Raw genomic sequence first — 21640 nt, 5'->3', positions numbered from 1 at the left:
TGTTTGAACAGTGCAGATCTGTCTATTAACGTGGGCAGCTAAAGAGGTGGCGCCGGCGGCAGCAGCTGATGAATGCAGCCACGGGATTACCGCCTCACCCTGGGAAGGGAGGGAAATTACAATCTGCATCGAGCACCGGAGAGGAACACGGCCTGCTTTTAATTAAAACAAAGCCGGCCTAATGATGTGTAAAATGGCAAGTAATCTACACACAATAGCCTGAGTGTTTTCAATTATTAAAGATACACACACACACACACACACAGAGTCTCCAGAGTGCTCCACATGACGGGCCGTCCAGTAGCCTCCCCCTAGGCCTTTGGGTGGGTGATGTTCAGGTCAGTGAGGAGGTGATGATGATGATGATGGTGACCTGCGGGAAAACATCACATCAGGCAAACGCAGTCACGACAGATTATAGAAATGTGAGTAAAACGTCAGCTTTACAAAGCGTTGATGCAGCTGTCTCTCTCGCTCTCGCTCTCGCTCTCGCTCTCGCTCTCGCTCTCGCTCTCGCTCTCTCTCTCTCTCTTGCTCTCGCTCTCGCTCTCGCTTTCTGCTCTGGTTACAGGCTGCTGTGCCACGCCATGAAGGACCACATAGTCCGGGTGGCCAACGAGGCCGAGTTCATCCTGAACAGACAGCGAGCGGAGGACGTCCACAAACACGCCGAGTTTGAGGTACAGAGGCTGCGACGTATTAACCTCCTGAGACCCAGAGTCCTCATATGGGGACGTTACATTTTCCCCCTCCCTACACCTTATACATCACTGTGCTTAACTTAAACCTGTTGTCCTCATGTCTGGACATCTTTCTGTGCCCCCTAGTGGTATAAATACAATTTTGAGTCGCTAGAAAACACAACAGACAAGAAGAAATGTGTGATACTCCTTGTGTTCATATGTGATCACACTCTTTACTTATTAGCTCCCTAATCCTAAATAGCAAGGAGAAATTTAAAAAAATGCTTCCAAAATAAATGTGCAGGCCTTAGGAGGTGAGAACTAAAATATTTCACACAGGAGAGTTTAGAGCCCTGAATGCAACGATCCCATTTGCTGTTGAAGCTGAATATTTAGCCTCTGTGCTCATGAGCTGTAAATAAATCCTGTTAGTGTGAAACAGCAGTTAAACTGTAAATTGGTGTGTGATGTCGCCCCTGCGTCCCCTCGTGAGAATTAACTCCTCACCCTCACAACACTTAGGTCAGAGCTCGTCACTAAGGGTAACGCCTGGAATATTCATTTAGCATTTAAAGCCTGAGACTGAATCGCTCCCATTTCACAACACAAAACAGAGAAATAATCACAACTCTTCTTATATTTCGCTCCTGTCTTCCTCTCCAGATGGATTAAAGAGATCTCAAGTTCACATGATTGTTTGACATGGCCACCTGAACGGACAGATTTGTGTGTGTGGGAGCGTAGAGGCCGACGCACGGGCCGGAGCAAACACGTGCGTCCGTCTGCCACCTCTGTTAGCAGCGAGCGCATGTGAGGAGTGATGAGTTTCTTATCTGGGCAGAGCAGCCATCCTCAAACAGCTGCTTGATATACACTTCTGGAAGGATCCTTGACCTGCTAGATAAACTGGAAGAGACGTTAGATATGCAATGTCAGGGGGAGGGGAGGACGCGGGGGACGAGTGTACCTGGTCCCCCATCCGACAGCTTACACTTCTCATCCCCGCTCTGACGTTACTTTATTACCCATTCTCCAAGATTGAAGATTCCCCGCGCAGATAAGACGTTTTTACAATTAAGTTGGTGTCAGGCCGAGGCGTGGCGCGCTCTTAAAGTGATAAATAATGTTTGATATTTGTCAGAGCGTCGCACGGTAACGCGAGATGACAAGTGGAGATTGAGTTATCCTCCCCCGTATGAGGAATATGTGGAAGTATGATATCTGACAGAATTCAAATTTCAAGCAGGAAATTCAATTAACTCCCAGCTTCTGTTAGCAAATTAGATTTTGGGATATTAGCGAGCGATCCCTGCAGGGCGGCGCGACGGAGTCAGACGTGCTGCCGGAGATTACTGAGCCACCTGGAACACTTAGAGACTTCCAGACTTCTTGCGATTGTTCCCGAAATTGAAGACGAATCTGTTTGGGTGACATGTTTTTGCGTGTACGGCGCTTTAATTAATCCTCCTCCGGTCTGACAGCTACATATTCCCAAATATTCCATCATTTTAATTGGTTTCTATCTTTCCTTTGTTGTTTTGTTTTCGCACAGATGTATCTGGAGTGTGCGTCTCTTCCCAGACAACATGGCTGCCAGATTTAACACGTTAACGCCGCCGCCGCCGCTGCACCGGTGGACACAAACATGTCCCGCGTAGCTTTGTTAACCTTGACAGAGTGAATTCTGCGCGGATCTATTAAAGTATTTTCCCGTCTCCTCTAATAGCAGCGCGCGCAGCCACATAGCAGGGAGCCTCATCTGTCGGCGGCCGGGGGAATGGACTACCTTCATGTGCTCGCCGTGATTTACTGCCCTCCTCCCAGGCAGCAGGGATAGATCTCTCAGCCGTCCGCTAATATCTTTATGCACTCGAGTGTGTTGAATAAAGCCATAACATTCTTCAGTGTGACAAATGCTCCATTAGAGGATATATATTATTCTGGCTTTATTCAAGTAAAACATTCTCAATTGCTATTAGTACAATGTCAGACGTTACTTGTGGCGGTGGACACTGCGCTGAAAACACATTAATACACCACCGCCGCGCTTATTTCCCTTTTCTTTCTCCCTTCCTCTCTTCTCATGCCAGTCCAACTGTGCCCAATACGCCGCCGACCGCAAAGAAGAGGAGAGGATGTGCGACCACCTGATCGGCGCCGCCAAACACCGAGACCACGTGACGGCCAACCAGCTCAAACAGAAGATCGTCAACATCCTCACCAACAAGCACGGCGCCTGGGGGACGCTGGCCCACAGGTGAGGCTCCGCTCCCCCCCCCCCCCCTCCTCTGCCACCTATACGGGGCCCCCGTATAGGTGGCTGTGACCCTGGCAGAGCCCGGAGAAGGACTACAGTTACCTGATGGGATAGGACCACCAGTTAATGTCATTTTCCCAGGATCCAATAGGGTCAGCGGTCGGGTCAGCAAACGCAATTACAGTGCGGAGTGGCCTAATCCCCCCGGGGGGCCGGCTGATTGGCCCACTCGGCCGGCGGGGGGGGGGGGGGAGTTGTGCGGGGGTGTTAGCGCGGTGCTGTCCAGGCGCTCATTGACCCGCTCAGTAACACGGCCCAGCACCTGGTGGTCGTTGGCGGCTTCCCCTTGGGTCCAGTTAAACTAACCGCCCGCCCGCTCGCCTGCTCGGCCTCCCAGCGCCACAAACACAGAGGGGAGGGAAAGAGGGAGAATTTACACCGACTTCCTTACCTCCAATACATCATATTTAGCTGTAACGGCACACAAACTAAACTATTATTATGTCAGAATTTATATAAAAAGCACAAATTTGACCCAAATAGGAATAAATTCCAGCTCCAGTCGCTGATTTGCCAAAACAAATTGCGCCTCGTTGCTCAAACAGAAGCTTTGGTTTTGTTATTAAATTTGTGGAAATAGATTGCAGATGTTTAAATGTGTGTTTGCTTAAAAGAGAAATCCAGTTTCCATATCTGTAAGCGTGTTTGCAGGGAAGGAGCCGCACGCCGGTGTAATTAGGCTTTACGGCTCTGTGTGATAGCTGTGACTCGCAGCGCTAAACAGCAGATGTCAGCGCTTATATTTAGATTCTCTTTTTCGCGGGTTTGGAAACAATTACACTCCAGTTCTACGGAATCGCAGTTTTATTAGCATATTTGAGGAAATGTAATTCACCCATTTGTCATCTTTAAATCCTTCTCTCGCAGGATTATTGAGCTTCCTGCTGAACGTCACAGAAACCAGAACGTGTCAAACTGCGTTCATTACAATTATTCTTTACGATGATACATAAACGTAAAGAGCCTGAGAGAATGTGCGGGTATTCTTTGTGTTCGCATCGCCGCCTCGGAAAAAACCTCTGCGAGAAATACTGATGACCAAATCTGTCTGGGGGTTGAATTCTGGGCGCCGGTTCAAATATTTATGGCGAGCCTCCTCGGCAGGCGCGGCGCATTTGCATCCAAACAAAAGGTTATTGAGCGTGGGCGCGTTGTAAATGATACTGCAAAACTTCCAACAAATTCAAATTTAATGGTAACCTGCTGGTGAAGAAAAATGATGCAATATGCTCAGCAGCTCTAGGCAGTGTTGCAGTTCAGCAGCTTAGTCTTATTCAATGCTACATTAACTTTCCCATTTATGCTGCTCTTGTAAAATATAAAGCCCTCAAGCATTCTGAGGTGGCTGTCTGTTATTTCTGACTCCCCCTGTGTGTGTGTGTGTGTGTGTGTAGGGGTTGAGGGAGGGAGACAGGGAGAGAGCGAGAGAGAGAGAGGCTTTATTTGTTTTGTTTTTCCTCTCAGAAATTGCTTTCCTTTTAACTGCTGAGTTCTGCCCGGAGACACGCCGAAGGATGTTTATAATTTATGTACAATATTTCACCAACAAGAAAAAAGTATTCTTAGCCGAGCGGCAAAGGAGGGAGAAACTAGAACCGCTTATGGATATTGTTTTGTTTTTTTTCTGAATACCTGGCTTGCCGTTTAGGTTTACAACACAAAGCGGGACACAGGAAGTCATCGGCAGGCGTCACGTGTGAGGAATAGGCAGATCGGAGCCGGCGGTGGCGGTGGCGGCGGCCTGTGAGATCATAATGTATGCCGTCCCCGATGATGAATGTCCCCCCGTATGGAGTCGGCATAGGAAAATCAATACTCCTCAAATTGAAACAGTATAGGGTGGTATTGATCCGCCGCGCTAAATCAAAACGAGAAGCCTTTGATACGTCTCAGGCAGACAGCTCCCTGCCCGGTAATGACACACTATCAATTTGAGCTTTGCACTGATAAATCAAGTTGAAAATTGGATGTCAGGAGTTTCTTCCATGAGAGGGGGGAGGAGGGGAGGGGGGGGTGATTTTCTCTGCCCTCTGGTCCCCCCTCCCCCCTCCCCTCTCCCCCCCTCCTATGCTGTTGACCCCTGAACCCCCCTGCCAGTGGATTATAAAGTTCAGACTCGTCCAAAGCGAAAGTAGATGTCAAGGCTGCCGGCAGGATGGAATGGATCCGTTTGAGGAATTTAATGTTGCAGCAAGCGACCTTGTTATTGTAGCCCCGCTATAAATTCTCTCTACCGGCGGCTGCAGCAGCACATCTTTATTTTAGATTCTGAAGAGTAAAATAAACCTATAAAAGAACACACACTATTGTGTTACAGACACACACAGAGGCTGCTCGTGGGTTTAATCCAAACCTTTAGCTCCCAGATGCTCGGGAGTTGTGTGTTTGTATTTGTGCTTTGAGTCACACACGACACTCCCAGCTTCCCAGTGCTTCCATCTTCACCGCCGCTCGCTCTCCTAATTGTCCCGACGTGTCCGCCGTAACATGAATGTAAACGCAGGGGGGGTGGCTGAAGGAGAAGGACCTCCTTTTGTTCCCGTGCAGGCTTCCCCTCTGCAGCAGCGGTGACAGCTGACAGAGGAGCTTCTCCCCTCACTGCAGACCTTAACCTCACCTGACTGGCCTATTGATTGTCAACATTTCTTCTGTATAATTACTTTTTTGTAGCAGAGGATGGAGAGCCAGAGAGGAAAATGGCGGTGCGTATTGATCGTGGGAGGGAGGGAGGGAGAGAGAGAGAGAGAGAGACAGTGAAACAGCCGTTTCCCTTGGCTAACAGTGAGTTTCATCTCTCTCACGTGATGAATGGTAACAATCTGCCCCCCGGATAATAACTTTGTGATGGAATGAACCTTTTTACTCGGGACGTGCCCGCAGTATTACTCTCTCCTGAAAGGGTTATCAATTCTAATAGAAGTCCAGCGTCCTCACGTCCTCGCAGACTGGATGGGGTCTCGTATCTGATGACCCCTCACGGGCAAAAGGGAGGCCAAGGTCTCAGAGTTCGACCTGGAGAGGTAAACCAAGTCATTTGTAAACACGATCATGTTATATTTAAGCAGTAAAGTGTGTATGTATCATCTTTCTCTTCTCTTATGTTCTGTTAAAGGCTTTGATCTGGTGAATCGCCCGCTTTAGTGCAAACCGCCTGGACCGCCTGTGTCCATTGTCTGCTAAGTGCATGGCAACATTTAGAGCTGCTTGTTTCTTCTCATAACGAGCCATTATTAGAAACACCGCCCTCCTTTGTTCTTGCGACGCCCATATTCTGTGCGCTGGCGTTCTGCTCTTGACCTACAGCAGCCTCCGCCTCCCCCAGGGCGCTCTTAACCTTGCACACTGTGCTAATTATCTCTGGAAAGAGGCCCATTCACACCATCATCAATTCGGTCGGGGGGCTAAGATTGAGCTCGGGCGTCAGATAGTCATCCACACCCACGGAACACCAGGGCGATCCGAGGGAGTCCGTCCGCAGTGCCGTTCGGCTCTCCTCCCCTCCTTCTGATCGTGCACGTCGGTCTTCATTACGCCACATGACCCTGGAGTTAATCTGGCTGCTGCTGTGTTGTTTTCCTTTCGTCTCCGTCCAATAGCCATTCCTCAGCTCGTCGACTCTTTATCTTGTAATCCACAAAAGAAAAAGTTACAGCCAATAAAGGAGAAGTATTCCGGGGGCCTGGGCTCGGCGTCCGCACGCCTGCACGCGCGTTGAGTGTGCCGATGATAAGAAATGAGGAAATTAGAGGAGATGAAAGCGCTGCGTGCCCTCTGCAGCCTGCGTGATAATCTGATCAGCATGTTGGCCGCAGAGACGCGGAGCACTTGGCATTCAGCAGACACACGATCAAACATGAGATGTGTTGTTAGAGAGGACATTACAGTGTGTGTGTGTGTGTGTGTGTGTGTGTGTGTGTGTGTGTGTGTGTGTGTGTGTGTGTGTGTGTTCTCAGTTTATAAGTTACTTTGAAAGAGGCGAGCTGAGAGTTGCTCATCACCATATGGCTGCCAGTTGCCACTTTTTGATGTACGGTGTCGTTTTTTCTGTTTGGTTGCTGCTCTTCATCGAGGCTGCAAGTGTGTTCAGGAATGTGGCACAGAGACGCTTCAGAGGAAGGAGAAGACAGGAGGCGCGCGGGGCGACAGGAAGTGTTTTCACATTTCCACCCCTGCTGTCTGCCTGATGATGATGATGATGTGTGTGGAAGTTCTTCCTTAAAGCTGAGGCTCATATTTATTTAATTTAATTTAGTTTTGCTTTACCTTTTTTTATATCTTTTTGTTTTATTTTATTTTATTTTATTTTATTTTATTGTTTTTAATTGTTTAAATTATTATTTTTTTAATATATTTTTGTTTTACTTTATTTTATTTTCAGTTCCAACTTACTAGTAGAACTAAAGGGAAAAAAAAGACAAAATCTGTCTGTCTGCTTCTGTGCGTGTGTGTGCGTGTGTGTGTCTGATAGAAACCAGCCTCTCTCCTCCTTGTGAATAGAATAGTCAGTGATTACGAGCATTTATTATAATTACCCCCAGCTCATGTCACCAGTGGAAGCTTAAAACGGAATATAATGGCGTTTTATTGGATCAGCATGTCCTCCGTCCTTCATCACAGGCGTCCTCACACAAATCCTCTCTGTCTCCAAAACAAAAAGCATCTTCACTTCAACATCTCCAAGCATGAGATCCTCGTCTCTCTGTAACGGAGATTCGGACATTCATATAACTCAGTATTCAATTTAGTTTTGGTGATAAAGTGTATTTTGAGTGAGTGTGTAGGAAGAATCTGACCTGTATGACATCATGTTTGTTTGTTTATTTGTTTGGTTCCTGTCCAGGGTCAGATTCATTCACTTATAACCTCAGTACGCTTCTACAAAAGGAGTCATAGCCAATGTGAAGGAATAAAATGGCGTCTTCGCTGCTTTTCCTCCTAACGCTACATAATACAGTGTAAGAGTCTGAGCCGGTGTCAAGCTGTCAAAACGTCTCCAGCTCCACCTTACACTGAGATGTTAAGATGTTAAACCAGATCACTTCCTTTACAGTTTCCTTCTCGCTATTTGATTTAGATTTTCTTCTTCTTTACTTCTTCTTCCTGGTTTTTTTTTCTTCTTCTGGCCGCAGACTGAGGGCGTTCCAATTTGGCACCTCCGCCGCTCCCAGCTGAGAGATTTGGCTTTGAATACCTCTGTGCGTGCGGGGAGAATAGCCGCCCGCTCCTCCGTACGCATTTATCCCGCCGCACTTAGCGAGTCTGAAAGCATCCATAAATAATGGCGCTCCTGTTTCCTGTTGGTTATCAGTGCTGGAAAATTAGCTTTTAAAATGCGGTTTGAAATCCATTTAGGTGATTGATGGCTGACGGGGCTAATAAATTTCGCCGGTTTCTAGGAGGCCGGCCCGCCGCCATTCTTTATGCTTGTCATGACGCCAGACGCATTTGATGTGGAAAATAAGGGAGTCAAGAGGGAGCGCGGCTTAATAAAGAACGCCGCTGGATGGACTATTTGTTGTTGTTACGGAGGCGGTGCAGACAAGGAGCTTTCATTAATGACGGCGTTATATCACCTTCTGAATTTACTGTCTGCAATTGGAAAATGTAGAGGACAGATTCCACCGCCGCCTTCTGCGGGGCGTTGATTAGGACGAGGAGACGAGCACACGCATGCAGAGTGAAGGCGCTCTCATTCCTTTGGTCCCTTCGCACCTGAGAAACCTCTCTGTGTCTGTGTGTGTGTGTGTGTGTGTGTGTGTGTGTGTGATCTCCTCCCCACGATCTCCCTCAGAGAGAAGGTTCCTCCGGGCCCAGAGCTCGGGGGTGGAGGGAAAGTCCAGATCCGGTCCTAGCGTGCGACCGCATAGTCTAGAATATCACAAGTCCACTCGAACCCCCGATTACCACCAACAAACTGCAAACATCTGCGACGCCAAGACGCTGACGTTCAGGCACATCTCATAGGGACTCTGGCGATAGCTATGCGTCTTCCAGAGTCACCAGAGGTCAACGAGGGTCTCAGAGAGCGACTGAAACGCTTCAAAGCATGGAAATCGGCACTGCGCCTCAATGTAAACCGTCAAAGTGGAAAGGGATTTCGCCTCACGCCGTCTCAACGCCCGCGCTCACTGTTTGCCCTGAGAATTAGCGGGCGTAATCTTCAGAAGCTATCGCCCCCCCATTCCCCCGTCCCCCCCAGTCTGTGGATTTACATCCTTCACGCCGTGTAATCTCACGTTTACAATATCATTTACGTGCGTCTCTCCTTTCCGCCCGCTGACATCTCCCTTTTTCCTCAAGTTAAGCTTTGAGGGAGATTGACAGGGGGGGACAAGCTCAAGGCGGCTCGCTCTCGCTTTGCATACGTCAGCCCCCGTGATACTCACACACACACACACACACACACGCGCACACACTCTATTTTGATTGATACTTAACTGAAACTGAGCTCTTGTTGCTGTCAGAGCCCGGCTAAGTCTCCCGAGCTTTGATTTCTGACATTTGTAGATATTATATTCAGGGAACAAGGAGGGCGTATTTTGTGATGTGATCCCCTGTAACACTTTAATCTGTTTAGACTGCTTCAATACTGAGGGGGGGGCAGGGTGTGTGTGTGGGGGGGGACAGAACAGAAACCATACAATGAACTACGCCGCAGCCCCGCACGGATTTTCGAGAAAATATCTGCTGGGATTTTGAGACAAGCGGCTGTAAAAATCCCATGTTTCTTTTCATTGGGAGCGTCGGCCTGGAATGCCGCTTGTATTTCACCTCGTTGGCACACGGAGGGGAGAGACAAGGTTTAGCTTTTTTTATATAGATAAGAGGATATAAAGTTGTGTTATACAATCTGTGCGTCGTGTTTGTGTAATAAATAGCAATAAAACTGTCGGTGTGAGTGTGTGAGCGTTCATCACGAAGAGGTGGAGTGTGTGTGTGTGTGTGTGTGTGTGTGTGTGTGTTTGGAGCTGAGCCTGGCTGTGTTTCCTCGCGTTCCCTCGCGTTTTGGACCGTAAGAATTCCAAACTAACCTCATACCAGAGCGATGCGATCACGCGGCGACGATTATTTTGAATCATCGCTCCCTTTTCATTTTTGCATCTTCCTCCTCTTCCTCCTCGTCCAGCCTAAATGAAAGCAATCCTTTCATTTTCTTTCTCTTTTTCTTGCTGCATTTCCTTTGAAACATCTCCAGCCTGTGCACCCTTGGAACCCGCAGCACTTAGTAACCTAATGCTGAGGCCCCGGACGCTTAATGGTTTGCATTAAGCTGCGAGCAATAAAATTATCCCAGGTCCTCGCTAATGTTGGAATAATCATTTACAAAGATGGTTACCACATGCTGGAGCTGTTTTCTTCTTTTTCCTCCCCATTTTTTTTTTTTAACGACCCTAATTCGCTGTTATTAATAATGAATAAAAATGCAATTTTCTGTCGGGTTGCTCCAGGGCTCTGGGAAGCATTTCAATGAATATTTCAGCACGTTATTTTAATCATGGCTCTGCATATACAGGGAGGAGGGGGGAGGGGGGAGGGGGGAGGGGTTTATAGGCTCATGCCTGAGCCGCCCCCGAGACCCCCCCCCCCATCATTAAACCCCACGCTGTCTGCGTTGAGGTTCCTACCTTTGATTTACAAGACTTGTTAAAAAACATTGTAAAAAAAAAAAAGAAGGAAAAAAAAAGAGGCAAGCTGTGCCATTTATACTTGTAATGTGATGCTGTATTTGTTAATGGGAGTGGCTGTGATTTATGCGTGTGGCTGCTGCTCCCCGCTGCTCTGATGCTACAGGCCCGAGCAGAGCGGCGTACAGAGCGGCGTGCAGAGCATGGCGGGGCCTCGGCAGACTGGAACGCCACACGCCGGCCCTAATAAATCTGCTGTCTGTGGCCTGATTCTTCCTCCTCAAGATGTTTTTCCCTTGATAAGGAAGTGGCTGCTGTAATCAGACCATCACTAACGCTGTGTGGGTGTGTGTGTGTGCTCTGTCTAACCCGTCCATCTTCCTCTCTCTCTTCTCCTCGCAGTCATCTGCAGGATTTCTGGCGTCTGGACTACTGGGAGGACGACCTGCGGCGGAGGCGGAGATTTGTCCGTAACGCCTTTGGCTCCACCCACTTAGACGTCACGTGCAAGTCCCTGCAGGACTATGGTGAGTTTGTGCTCCCGTGGTAGAAGCGGACCAGATCTGATCCCACATTAACACGACGGTGTGTGATGTATGTTTACATGATGTGAAGCACTGAACTCAGCTCATCACCTCAACAAACCAAAAGTGTGGTTGTCAACGGTAACCGAATAATGAGTCCCGTCAACGCAACATGACGGCTCCGTTTCAAATCACATTTTTATATTCATCCCAACACACTGAAGAACAAATTGGATCTTCTCTCTCTCTCTCTCTCTCTCTCTCTCTCTCTCTCTCTCTCTCTCTCCTCTCTCTCTCTCCCCCCCCCCTCCCCCGCAGTCTTGAAACTTTTCTCTTTATCGACCCAGACGATCTCGCAGCTTCGCCCACCGTGGTTGTGTCAGTTTTGCCTCGTGTCACGCAACGCTGACTTTTAAAGGAAAGCAGCTCGCCTCTCTCTCTCTCTCTCTCTGCCTCTCTCTCTCTCTCTCTCTTTCTCTCTCTCTCTCTCGCTTTCTCTCTCTCTCTCTCTCTCTCTCTTTCTCTCTCTCTCTCTCTCTCTCTCTCTGCCTCTCTCTCTCTCTCTCTCTTTCTCTCTCTCTCTCTCCCTCTCTCCCTTAAAGGAACCGGGGGCAAATGTATCGATTCTGAATATAATGGCGTAAGCGTCCTCTTTACTCGACTGTAAACAGAAAGCAGGCGATACGTTGCGTTCAAGGGTTTAGGATCAATGTGGAACTTCTAGACTCGGTCGTCGAAGCGCCCGGCGACGACATCGGGCTCCTTTCGTTTGCTACTGCGGGAAGATGGCGGCTGATACTTGTAGACAAACATGTGCCAGCTGCCGCCCCGTACACGAGACGCGTACGCAATAATTGCACCGTCTGCTTCACATTTTCTGGTTGTTGCGTTGTTTTTAGACCTCAGCGGATCGGGGCGGGGTGATGCAGCGACTCGGGGGACTTTTCTATGTTGCTTGTCAATATTTAAGAGTCATTAAGTTAAATCGGCAACAAAGAAGCTCCGGCAGCAGTGACGGCTCGCTGGCGCAGCCCGCAGAGCTCTGTTACTAACAATGCTAATGTAATCACGTGGTTGCCATAGCAGCTAATTTAAGCAGGAGGGCTCCAAAAGAAACATTGCACGGCTCTTTTGTCATCCCATTTTGGTTTGGCTGCAGAAGAGAATGTTGTTTTTACGCTGGTTAGTCACTTGTAGCAGCGTCTTCTGCTCCTCTTCCAACTGTGCAGTACAACAGTGATGCCAGAATAAGATTTTGTTGAATAGTTTAAGAGGAAGACGATGGAACTCTTCAGTTGGAGCACTGATTTGATTGTAATCTAAATATTCACCTATATGCTCTTTTATATTCTCGGTTATTAAGCATGTTTTGATCATTAATAGTCCTTGTATTTGTTGAAGCAGTACACAAGCGTTAGATTTCCTTCACGCTCAATTCGACCAATCAGAGGCGAGGAAGCCGGTCAGCTGACAAATCCACAACTCAACTCAATTCACTGTTACAGCAGATGATGCAACGAGGGCAAGTCCAAGCTCATCAAATCTGTTATTATGTTTATTTTGTAAAAGTGTGTGTGTGTGTGTGTGTGTGTGTGTGAGACCTCCATGAAACGATTTCATCACTAAAAGAAGAGGCGGTGATTACACTGAACGCATCCGAAAGAACTATTTCATCGATTTCCACTCCTCCGACTTTTTTGTTCTCCTCTCTTCGCCCGTTTTCCATTCGCTCATACTCGCTCATACGACAAACGCTCTCCCCCGAACGCCACAGATGCATGTCGTGAGATTCATTCCATTAACTCGCCAGAAATCCCTTCTTCTGTGGGGCTTGAGGTCGCAGATACACTTTGTCTTGGTGGGCTGCCATCATCCACGTCGGTGTCTCGGCGTGGATGATTGAAGACTTGTTGAAGTCCCGCTGCCTGGCTGCGGTCGTAATGAGCAGAATAATGTATAAACTTGTCAAGAGAAAGGGATGGGCTGTGGTCAGGCGGCCCTCTCTCTCTCTCTCTCGCTCTCTCTCTCTCTCGCTCTCTCTCTCTCTCGCTCTGCCAGAGGTGAGCCGCTCGCTCGTTCCTCGCCTGATGGCCGCACGCCGCACGTTCCCTTTGTTATGAAGCGAAATGTTCTTTTCTTCTTTTCAGCTTCTGGATTTGGTTGTCAGTCGGTTGTTTTCTGTGTGTTTTTATTTTTCCACCCTGACAGTTTATGAATATTCTCTCCTTAATGAGGCTGAGAGGCGTCTTTAGCAGACGACCTCCAGGGCAAAGGTCAAGAGGCTGCAGATCCATTAGTCACAACACACACACATTTACACTCTGAAATCTGACAGCGACTTCCACTGAACTTCTTCTTCTTCTTCTTCTGCGTCGGCATCAGAGTGGAAAGAAACAAGCGAGCGTCGGTGTTTGATTTGGCCCCTGAGAGTCGTTATTAAAGTTCTAAAATGTGGGACTGTTGGAGGAACAGCAGGTCCACGCTGAACACACAGCTTAGTGGCTTGACAGCAGGATATGACAGCGTGTGTGTGTGTGTGTGTGTGTGTGTGTGTGTGTGTGTGTGTGTGTGTGTGTGTGTGTGTGTGTGTGTGTGTGTGTGTGTGTGTGTGTGTGTGTGTGTGTGTGTGTGTGTGTGTGTGTGTGTGTGTGTGTGTGTGTGTGTGTGTGCTCAGCCCCCATGGTGAGTGAGAAGAGGGCAGAAGCTTCCCCGTGCTGCTCACAGTAAACGTCACTCTCCCCGGCTCACCTGGGGGGAAAAGCAAAGAACCAAAGTCCTCCCGGAGTCTGCCAGGCTTCATTTAGATCATTATCAGAACATCATACACTCTTACATGTTCTTATCTTCATTTGGAGCTCCACTTTGAAACATTTTTCGACGTTTTCTGATGCAAAAATCACAGTAACTGTCCCTGTGCACACTGAGTGAAAACAGGCCATTTCCGATACCGCCTCTTCTGAGCCCCTTCTGGAGCTGCCAATCATAATATTATCCTTAACATATTTGTATTGTCTCGTTGTCCCAAGGTAATATTTAGTTTAGTTCTATAGGTTAAGTTTGCGTCACTTGAAACAACTGAAAACGGTTTTGAATGTCGTGCGTTTACAGCGGACGTGGCAGTTTAATGACTGGGACTTGGCAGCGTGGCTGGATCTGTGCTTGTGCTGTCGCTGGACACGATGTCCAGCCTGTGGACGAGGGTGAGACACTCTGGGAACGTCCTGTTAAACTAACACAACGTCCCTGGCAAACTATTCAGCCTCACGGGTTTAAAAGGTTTCTCTCTGTGCTTTCCTGCTTCCATTTCCTCTTTGTTCTTAATTTATTACTCGTTAGTTCCTAGTTTATGCTGTGTGTGTGTGTGTGTGTGAGTGTGTTCTATGGATTTGAAACACCGTTCAAGAGTTTGCTGCTTTCTAAAAATGAAACTCGCCCTTATATTCTGACATCTAATGCATCAGGCTAACCTTTGCAATTACCCGGGTGAAATGTCTGTGTCCGTGTGTGTGTGTGTGTGTGTGTGTGTGTACATTCAGGAGGGTTAAACTCTGCCTTGTTGTCTATTAGCAGCATTGACAGCTTAGCCAGCACATTCTGCCTGTGTAATAACCTGCGCTGTTCCGGTATCAGAGTATATTGTTAGGTGATTGGAATTGGGCAAGCATGAAATGGAAGTCACGTTAATATTGATCCAAGTGTTTAACGGGGTGTTTTACCTCCGGGGTGTCCTTGCTGTCTCATTACAGGTGAGCGGCTCCTCTCAGACCTGATTGCCCGGGGGGGTGGGGGTGGGCGGAGACGTTTATAGCTCTAGCTCACCGCGGCAGAGACGTGGACGCCGACCCCAGCGTGCGTTCTCCTCAGATTTAACCTTCAGCAGATTCAGATCATCTAAGATATTAAACGGTGACAAACGTTCAGTAAACCTGCAGGAGGATCTGCTTCTTCCCAGCTCTCCGGTCCAGATGGGAGATTATGAAAGCCGCTGTTAATGTTTTGATTGGGAGAAGCTGACGCCGTTTCACACACAATCTCCGGCACGATACACACACACACACGGAAGCACGCAAGCAAGCAGCACACATCCAGGATATTGAAGAAAGATCCCGACGAGAGGAAGCATCCGCCCTCTACAAACTTCCCCCCATCAAAGTTTCAACGTTTACTTTCACGTTGCCTGAAAACACACACACACACACACACACACACGCGCACACCCATCTTGCATCACAGGAAGTATGAAGCCAAGGAGACGGGGGCCGGCGTGTTCTCTCTTTCTCTCTCTCCCCCCCTCCTCCTCCTCCCCCTTCGTCGTAACGCAATCTCCCTCGACTGGACTTTTTCTCCCGGCGTGGAATGTGGATCCCGTGGAGAGAGACGAGCGTGCGCCAGGGCCCGGATCCTGTAACGGATTTGACTCCGAGAAGCGGAAGAGATATATCTGAAACGTTGTGCAGGACTGACGTTTTATGGATGCTGGAATGATGGCACTAAATATTGATTTACAGTGAAAGGCGGCGCAGTAAATAATGGAAGTATACAGCTTGTAATAACGGTTGTTATCTATTGAGATCTGACAGAGGGAGACGTAAAACAGAATCGTCCCTGCAGAGGCTCTACAAGAGTGTGTGTGTGTGTGTGTGTGTGTGTGTGTGTGTGTGTGTGTGTGTGTGTGTGTGTGGAGGAGGAGGTCACGATAGTTCCGCGTCTTTAGCTCCACGTCCGCAACGTTGCCTGCCACCGCCAAACACAAAGCAGCGGTGGATTCTCCCGTACGGCGTCCCGGTCTCGCATCGGTTTCCGTCCTGTCTCAGACTCTCCAGGCATTTTGTGTATATTGAATTATCCAGAAGTGTTTGTGAGATCGGCTTCTCCCTCCTGAAGCGCACGTACGCTCCGGGACGGGCCGGAGCTTAAGTGAAACATGATGTGCACGGCGGTGTTCAGCGTGAGGAGCGGCGGCGGTGGCGAGGGGTTGAAGCGGCGGCGTGTAATACGTGTGGAGAGCGGAGAGAAACACGTGCTGAAAAGGCCGAGCCACTAAACTCTTTAGCTTTACAGTGTGAAGTACGAAACTGGGACACTCGGCCACAAGGTTGTGATTGATTCTGCAGTCAGCTGTTAAATGTTCCACACTGAGCCATCAAACTACACACAACTTCAATAATCCTCAATTATAAAGTTTATTACTCTGGAGATTTGCCTCAACATGCTTACAGAAGGAAGGATTGTATGAGTTTGGACTGGAAACACACACACACTCATATACACTCTCTAAAATTTGGAGAACGCAATCTGTCAACCGCCATCATCATCATCATCATCATCATTAAATCCCTTCATCTCCCCTCATTGTTCCCCGTCTCGACCCCTGGTGTCGGTGGCAGCCTTCAGGTCCTTGTCCTCCTCTGCGGCCCTGGGAGCCTCACAGCGGCGCTTTACAAAGTGTAATTAGTGGAGTCTCACTCTTAGTGTGAGGCGGTCTGAGGTCTGGTTGAACAAGAGGACCCAGGAGACGTCTGATGGCTGCCTGAGAGCTGAGGGCCCATCAGGCAGACGGGAGGTCACTCCTCTCAGGCCCTGGGAGCCTACAGAGGGACGCTTTGACTTCAGGCACAGAGATTATAATTGATAACTCCTATTGATGAAATATAGATCTGATCAAGTCAATATTGGCTCTAAGAAAATGATTTAATAGGATTTTAACAGGATTTCATGATTTAATTTCTCTCTCTCTCTCTCTCTCTCTCTCTCTCTACCTCTCTCTCTACCTCTCCCTCTTTCTCTCTCTCCCTCTCCCGCTCTCTTCTCTCTCCCTCTCCCTCTTCCTTTCCCTCTCTCTCTTTCTCTCCCTCTCCTTCTTTCCCTCTCTCTTTCTCTCTCTCTCTCTCCCTCTTTCTCTCTCTCTCTTATCTCTCCCTTTCCCTCTCTCTCTCTCTCTCCCTCTCCCTCTCTCTCTCTCTCTCTCTCTCTCTCCCTCCTTCTCACTTTCTCTCTCTCTCTCTCTCTCTCCCTCTCCCTTCATCTCCGTCCTTCTCTTTCTCTCCCTCTCTCTCTCTCCCTCGCCCTCCTTCTCTTTCTCTCTCTCTCTCCCTCTCCCTTCATCTCTGTCCTTCTCTTTCTCTCCCTCTCTCTCTCCCTCTCTCTATCTCCCTCCTTCTCTTTCTCTGTCTGTCTCTCCCTCTCTCTCTCTCTCTCTCTCTCTCTCTCTCTGTCTCTCTCTCCCTGTCCCTTCCTCTCCCTCTCTCTCTCTCCTTGCCACATAGTGGTCAAGGGTGAACACATGAGAAGCTTCCTAATGAGACTGCCTGCACTCGGCCGCACACTGCGACTCCTTTAATAGTGACAAATGGCAACCCCTTCTTCCCTCCGCCGCCCGTTTAATACCCCAACGTCCCGGGGACGGCGAGCCATCACTCAGACGGACACGGCGCTCCATGTCAGCACGTCCTCTCCCCTTCCTGTCGCGGCGTTTTATTTTCTGATTATTTATCACCACATTACTGTTTTCTGTGAGGAGCTGAAGTGCATTGTGGGTAAAGCCGGTTCGCCTTGCCGCTCATTTATGTGCAGAAATCAGCAGCGTTTGTTTGGTCTGCTCCCCTCCGATGCAGATTCGCCAATCAGGTTGTCGGCGTGTGTGCGCCCTGGCGTTCCCCCGGTTCGTAATGACGGTTTCCAGAATTACAGTTTTAAGTTTCGCCGTCCGGGCTTTGATCTGCGAGCGCTGGCTGGCTTTCACCTTTTAACATTACACAGGATTCATTTCCCAAACACGCAGGCCGTCTGATGAAAGCACGGCAGATACGAGGCAGAGCAGGAAGCCAGACCCCGTTGCTTTTTTTTCCCCCGGTAGCGGCGTTTACAACAGTCAAACGCGACCTCTATCCAAGACGAGGTACACACACGCTTTCCCCAGGGGGCGGGAGTGAAGCATTATGGGCCGCGCTGAGAGGAAACATGCGAGACGCGTGTCAGCCACCTCACACGCCTTCATCTCCGCTCCTCCTCCTTCTCTTCCTGCTCCGGCGTGTTCGGCAGAGACTCATCCCACGTACGCGGCGCGTGTCGGGCACATGTTGGAGACGAGCTGATGCCAGCTGATGAATGAGTTGTGAGAGCTCTTTTGTTTTGCAGGATGTATGAACACGTCGTTTTAAATGAGCGAGCTCCACCGCAGCCCCGTGTGATGGAGTCCTGGTGTAAGCAGCCTCCTAATTGCGCCGTCTGTTCAGTCTCACTCTTGTCAAGCCTCCAAAAGCAGCGAAATGATACTGTACCTCTAATCGACGGCGAGATCTATCTGCACACACACACACACACACACACACACACACACACACACACACACGCACACACTCGCCCTTGCAGACTCTGCCGTTGGTCTTTCAAGACACAGATTGTGTTTCTCTGTTGACCTCGTCTATAAATAAAAGCAGAAACACCTCTGATGTTCCTCCATGCAGAAACGTATCGGGTGGCGTTCTCTCATGTGCCGCTTCCACGCCGTCGGATTCTTTGCTGCTGATTCTTCATTGTTTACTCTCCCTCATTGTTTTCCCTCCTCGGTGTTTGCTCGCTGTTATTGCTGCCATTATTTCCTCCAAGGACCAGCAAACCTCTTTAAAATGTTTTTATTTCAATTGATCTCACATTTCTAAGGGGAATTTCATACTGGATTTCACCCGACCTGCCTGCTGGCACCCTTAGACAGCCATGAGTCCAGAGAGGTGAATGCCTTGCTCAGGGGAGAGTCGGCAGCATCACAGGGCTTTGCAACCCATGATACTCTCACTTTGAGGCAACTGTGCTAATTAAAAACAGAATAAAACAACAACAAAAACAATGATTGGATTAAATATTTTGTCATAAGAATTTAAGACACACACACACGGACACACACACGCGCACTCACACAAACACCCTCGCAATTGAATTATGAGTTAATTTGCTCATTCAAAGGGATTAACAGCTGAAACTTCTCATAATGAATTCCATGCAGACGAGGAAAGCAGAAACATCAGAAGTTCATCCAGCAACAGAACATCTTGACTAGACTCAGACTTTTACTTAGGAAACCTCACTGGAGCCATTCAGATAGCTAAAGGTCAGAGGTCACGCTCTTCTTCTTCTTCTTCTCCCTCTTCAGCAAGCACAGAGGAGGAGGAGGTGCTGGCGTCCAGACCGGCGTTCCGCAGCCTGCCGGCGGCCGCCCAGATCCCAGAGACGGAGCTGATACTGGAGGCGGACGACGACGCCGCCAGCTTGCTGCAGGAGAAGGAGATGGACAACCTGGGCGGTAAGTCGGCATCACACCGGCACCTCCATTAACCCTGCGGGCCCCACTCGCTCTGCTGCAGCCTCCCGCCCCACGCTTATTTGTCTCCGTCCTAATAGCCGCTGTAATTATCCTGTACATGATTAACATCAGTACATCAAATGAACTCAGCTGGATCAATGAGGTGCTCTTAACTCGCTCTCGCTCTCGCTCTCGCTCACTCTCACTCTCTGTCTCTCTCTGTCTCTCTCTCTCTCTCTCTCTCTGTCTCTCTCACTCTCTCGCTCTGCCTCTCTCTCTCTCTCCCCCATCTCTGTCTCCCCCCTCTCTCTCTCTTTGTCTCTCACTCTCTCCGTCTCTCGCTCTGTCTCTCTCTCTGTCTCGCTCTCTCCCCCATCTCCGTCTCTCTATCTCTCTCTCTCTCTCCCTCCCTCTCCCCCCCCCCTCTGTTCTCTCTCTCTTTCCCTCTCTCTCTCCCTCTCTCTCGCTTTCCCTCTCTCTCTCCCTCTCTCTCTCTGTGGCCAGTAGTCCCTGGAGAAAGACACATTAAGACCTCAGGAGTCCGTCCTGTTTGTCAGAGGACAGATAAATCACGGGGTGTCTTTGGCTGTGCACCCTGCTGTGCGTGTGCGGCGTCCATGAGCTCCGCCTTTGTGCTCTGATCTGGACAGCATTGCTCTGCTCTGACAGCTACAGATTGTTTTGCTGTGATAAGTGTCCCTCTCTGCTTTGTTTTGGATCCCTTCTGCACGGTTTCCTTCCTCCTCTGTTTATCTCCAGAGGCAACGACTCCTCCAGTTAGAATAACACCGGAAAGATGATCAATCCAGATATGTCACAACTCAGATTTCAGATTTCTCAAGCAAGATGGTCGATCTGATATGAGACGATACTCGCTAACACGCAGCTTTAACACGCCTATAAATCTCTCTGTCCCTTTACCTTATTAGTCCTCAATTTAAAGAAGCTTATTAGACTCAGATTTATGATTAAAGCACTGTAAAATTATACTACTACTACTAAAAATAATATACTTTAAGTACAAACATTAAGAAGTTCAACCGTCTCATGACTACAGTAAAAATCTATCAACATAAATTCAGTCACTATGTAATATAATGCAGATTAAAATGATTGAATTTAATTTAGTGATATAATCCTCAACACATCCTTTGGTCTCCATGACAACACTGAACCCTCTGCGTTAAGCTCAATCAAATGTAAATGTGTTACAGTTTGACTGAACTAATTAAAATCAAGTCGGCTCACAGTAAATATCTGCTTAATTATGCTGGAGCCTCCTCTTCCTCCTCCTCCTTCTCCTCCTCCTCTTCCTCTCTACACTGAAGCATCATTAACAGCAGAGGAAAGAGAAATGCGTCGTTAAAGCTTTATTAACCTCTGTCCTCGTTAATCTGATCCCGTGTTTACTGCAGCAGCTTTCATGCAGTTGTTTGGTCACTGGTGAGTCTGACACGTCGTCACAGCAGAACACAGAGCCCAACCTGAGCCTGAGGCCGGGCCGGTCGGTCGGTCGGTCGGTCGTATACGTGCAGGTTACCCAGAGTTCACTTGTTGAATGTTTCCTTACACCTCATGCGAGCAATTGATGTTGGCTCTATGTGGAGTGTGTTACAGGCTTTATGCCTCAGTGATGGAAGGTGTTTAGTGGAATACAATACTGAGGCCCAGCAGCTGTCATCAATCCACCCAAAAAGTTCTCCTCTTCCACCGACAACGACAATAAAGCCGAAAAGACGTGAAATGAGACAGACATGAGAGGAGACGTCCTTTAGATCTGATCTGTCGTCGTTGTCGTATGTTGGATTAAAGGTTGTTTTTATTTAGGTTAGGATGATGTAATGGATCATTCACTGTTGCATTCTTCCGCCATCAGAGCAGCATTCTTTATTCCATTTGTTCATTTCCACCATCATATTGGAATCCTCCCTGTTTTAGAGGATGAAACTGAGCTGACTCATTACAAGTGATTCATATTTTGCGAATCAGGATCCCTTTAGTTAACATCTGTATTGTTTTATCTTAGAAATGTGTTTTGTGTCCCGTAGATGGCTGGATGTCTATTTATACCCTCATATATATGTTGCTGCGTCGCTCCGGTTAAGCCGGAGCAGAGAAATCCCCTGTTAGATCCCAGCCATGAATCAGACGCTACCCCTCCTCCTCTTCCTCCCACAGCCTGCACACAGACA

General features: G+C 48.4%; 1 protein-coding gene across 2 annotated transcripts in view; it reads left to right on the top strand.

The window, feature by feature from the left end:
* Positions 1-21640, top strand: part of nbeab (neurobeachin b) — a 168487-nt gene that overhangs the window by 87990 nt on the left and 58857 nt on the right. Inside the window, exons 35-38 of one of the 2 annotated variants that reach the window (XM_076146145.1) lie at positions 572-680; positions 2774-2940; positions 11028-11152; positions 19299-19448. In XM_076146145.1, coding sequence (XP_076002260.1) covers positions 572-680; positions 2774-2940; positions 11028-11152; positions 19299-19448 — 551 coding nt within the window. Of the gene's footprint in view, positions 1-571; positions 681-2773; positions 2941-11027; positions 11161-19298; positions 19449-21640 lie in introns of both variants that reach the window. The other variant, XM_076146144.1, reaches the window with a different exon arrangement.

Source organism: Genypterus blacodes, unplaced genomic scaffold, assembly GCF_046128005.1.
Source record: "Genypterus blacodes isolate CSIRO-AG114 ecotype Tasmania unplaced genomic scaffold, CSIRO-AGI_Gbla_v1 ptg000032l_1, whole genome shotgun sequence".
Classification (NCBI taxonomy): Eukaryota; Metazoa; Chordata; class Actinopteri; order Ophidiiformes; family Ophidiidae; genus Genypterus; species Genypterus blacodes.
Note: the sequence above shows the minus strand (reverse complement) of the source record. Positions and strands in the feature narration are given on the sequence as shown.